The 2,973-nt window shown below is 41.0% G+C and overlaps 1 protein-coding gene across 1 annotated transcript in view; it reads right to left on the reverse strand.

Annotated features, from left to right (window-relative positions):
* Positions 1-24: 24 nt before the first annotated feature.
* LOC108977272 (protein kinase C, brain isozyme-like) overlaps positions 25-2,973 on the reverse strand; it is a gene marked incomplete at its 5' end in the record, with an annotated part of 8,443 nt that continues 5,494 nt past the window's right edge. The window contains 4 exons of the mRNA XM_018946885.1: positions 25-411; positions 1,551-2,437; positions 2,631-2,771; positions 2,895-2,910. Of these exons, the coding sequence (XP_018802430.1) occupies positions 2,285-2,437; positions 2,631-2,771; positions 2,895-2,910 (310 nt within the window). The remainder of the gene's footprint in view (positions 412-1,550; positions 2,438-2,630; positions 2,772-2,894; positions 2,911-2,973) is intronic.

Here is a 2,973-nt window from a genome sequence, read left to right on the forward strand (position 1 = left end):
ATTATCACTTACTGATAACGACTGTTAAGCCTTTAGCTCAGCGTTTACAATTTTTGGCACAATAGGTGGCTCCATTTCCTTAGCTTCCGTCTTATACCAGTCAATATTCCTAAAGAATGGATATATGGTTACCTCAGAGCGTGCATAGCGTCCGGCACTTAAACGATTGTTTGGCTTCTTAGCAAGGAAATTACAAGCAAAAGACACTGTCGACAACGAGTTCTCTTCTTCTAAAATTACTCACGCTAGTTAGCACATCCATAAACTTTTGAGATAAGTGTTTCGGAAAGACTGCTTTCTTATCTTTAATATTTTTGAACGTGTTCTCCTCCGTTCCGTCAACATTTCGTAAATCAAAACACCGAAAGACCACGAATCGACGGAGTGGTTATAAGGTTCATAGTTTGGTATCTGTAATGAAATGTACAGTTATTATAATTATAAGTATAATGCTTGGARTTTATCTCTGGCGCCATGTATACATTCGTACTACAGAAAGTTCTGTTGGATTCACGTTCTTCAATACCTTCCTTACTCAAACTGAATTCGGCAAGCTCTACTTCAGAACTTTTATACAGCTAYAGATTCCTTGAGATGGCCATAGATCTGCTGACATAGGTTCACTATTATAACAAAGAACAAGCGATCCTTGAACACAAAGCACATAACCTAAAAGACGTACAGAACAATCAGGGCACACTTACCATGGTTTGAAAGCACGAGTGTAGGGAGACCAAAAATGCTGGTTTGCTTCTTCTTCTCAGTYATGGGCAATTCCATATCATCTGATCGTATAATGACATCTATAATCTAACACTTTTACAGCATAGAGCTCTTGGCGATCACTTTTATATTTCGTTACATGTGCTTGAAAGCTGAATCTTCCAAAACTCGGCACGTAATATTTTCGAAGTTTTTTCCTTTCACAAGCTGCACCCAAATACCCTCCATTCATGAAGAAAGTCGTCTTTTCGCGAAGCGGTAGGTTCCATTACGACAATTCTTAGAGATCCACAGGTGAATAGGCGTCAGTCTAAAAATATCTTATCACTCCCAGAACGTAATACCTTATTTGGTGGTTCCGTGGGAGAGCCTTGAGTTGGGAGTAGGTTGGTTTTGGTGGATTAAAGTTCCGCACTCTGGCTTGCGCGCCTTATAATGGCACGTCGTTCACACGAAAGTGCAGTGTGCTCGAAAACCACGCACCGCAACAATATATACACTTACGCACCAAACGACAATATCATCTCATACGCTTAATTCCGCTCTCTCTCCCCAGCTTTCGCTTTTCTTTTCGTGGCTGTGTCCTTTCAATTCCTACGCACACTGTCCGAACGAAGTGCTTTTGGGTGTGTGTGTGTTTGTGTGCGGAGTTTCAGTGCTTTTAAACTGGCACCGCATAGTCCGGATTCACGTAGGAAAAACCCCTAAATTCCRTTTGGTCGAAATTCATCATAAATAATTTATCCGTTGGTGTCANGGTGTGGTTATAGCCTGAAGACAAAAGCACATAAGCTAAAAAACATACAGAACAATCAGATCACACTTACCATGGTTTGAAAGCACGAGTGTAGGGAGACCAAAAATGATGGTTTGCTTCTCTTCTCAGTCATGGGCAATTCCATATCATCTGTTCGTATAATGACATCTTTACGTAACACTTTTACAGCATAGAGCCCTTGCCGAGCACTTTTATATTTCGTTACATGTGCTTGATAGCTGAATCTTCCAAAACTCCACACGTAATATTTTCGAAGCTTTTTCCTCTCACATGCTGCACCCGAATACCCTCCATTCATGAAGAAAGTCGTCTGTTCGTGAAGCGGTAACTTCCATTGCGACAATTCTAAAACATCTACAGCAGAATAGGTGTCAGTCTCAACATGTCTTGTCACTCCCAGAAAGTAATACCTTATTTGGTGGTTCCGTGGGATAGCCTTGAGTTGGGGGTAGGTTGGTTTTAGTGGATTAAAGTTCCGCACTGTGGCTTTCGCGCCTTATAATGGCACGTCGTTCACACGACAGTACAGTGTGCTCGAAAAACACGCACCGCAACAATATATACACTTACGCACCAAACGACAATGCAGCTGACTAACCCTTGATTTCCTAGTGCACTTGCTTGCTGCCGTTTAAACAATGTTATATCCTCGCATACGCTTTATCTCACTCCCTCCCGAGCTTTCGCTTTTCTTAACCTGGTTGTGTCCTTTCAATTCTTACGCACGCTGGCCCAACGAAGTGCTTTTGGGTGTGTGTGTTTGTGTGCGGAGTTTCAGTGCTTTTAAACTGGCACCGCATAGTCCGGATTCACGTAGGAAAAACCCCTAAATTCCGTTTGGTCGAAATTCATCATAAATAATTTATCCGTTGGTGTCAGATCCGTTTTCTCCGAAGTGAATTGCCTATCGAAATTCGAGACATCTTTGCGATGTTTCTGTGTATGAGTTACCGAGTATATGTGTGTGTGTGCATAGCGTGAGGTATTTGCATATTAATTTCACATAGCGAAAACGTGTGTCGACAGTTATTTGGGCGAAAAAAGAGAGAAGAGAAGAATATTGGCGAAATAATCAAAAGATAGAATTAAGGTTTTGAAACTTTTGCTTTTTGTTTTTGCTCTCACTTACAATTTTGGGCTTAAATGGCGGCTGAACTTCACGATTCTCGATTTTCTCCCAATCGATTCGTCGRAAGAACGGATGTATACGCACATCYGCCTCGCCGGTGGGCCCACAACCRAGGCGTTTATTYGGTTGYTTSGTGAGGAACTGCAATAAGAAYCAAAATATCGAWTGTGAATTTARTTAGTTTCAGAYAAATAAAATATATCAAAATCAATTATAATTATGTGGGCAATGGTGTGCAGGGTCCACTGTGTTTTTTCATGTCACATTACCCCGAATTTTTCTAACTACACACATAGGTCAAGAAAGAGATTATTTGTTTGAGGAAGCGTTATATTTTGATAAG

Source organism: Bactrocera latifrons, unplaced genomic scaffold, assembly GCF_001853355.1.
Source record: "Bactrocera latifrons isolate USDA-ARS-PBARC rearing strain unplaced genomic scaffold, ASM185335v1 scaffold_1162, whole genome shotgun sequence".
In the NCBI taxonomy this organism is placed as follows: Eukaryota; Metazoa; Arthropoda; class Insecta; order Diptera; family Tephritidae; genus Bactrocera; species Bactrocera latifrons.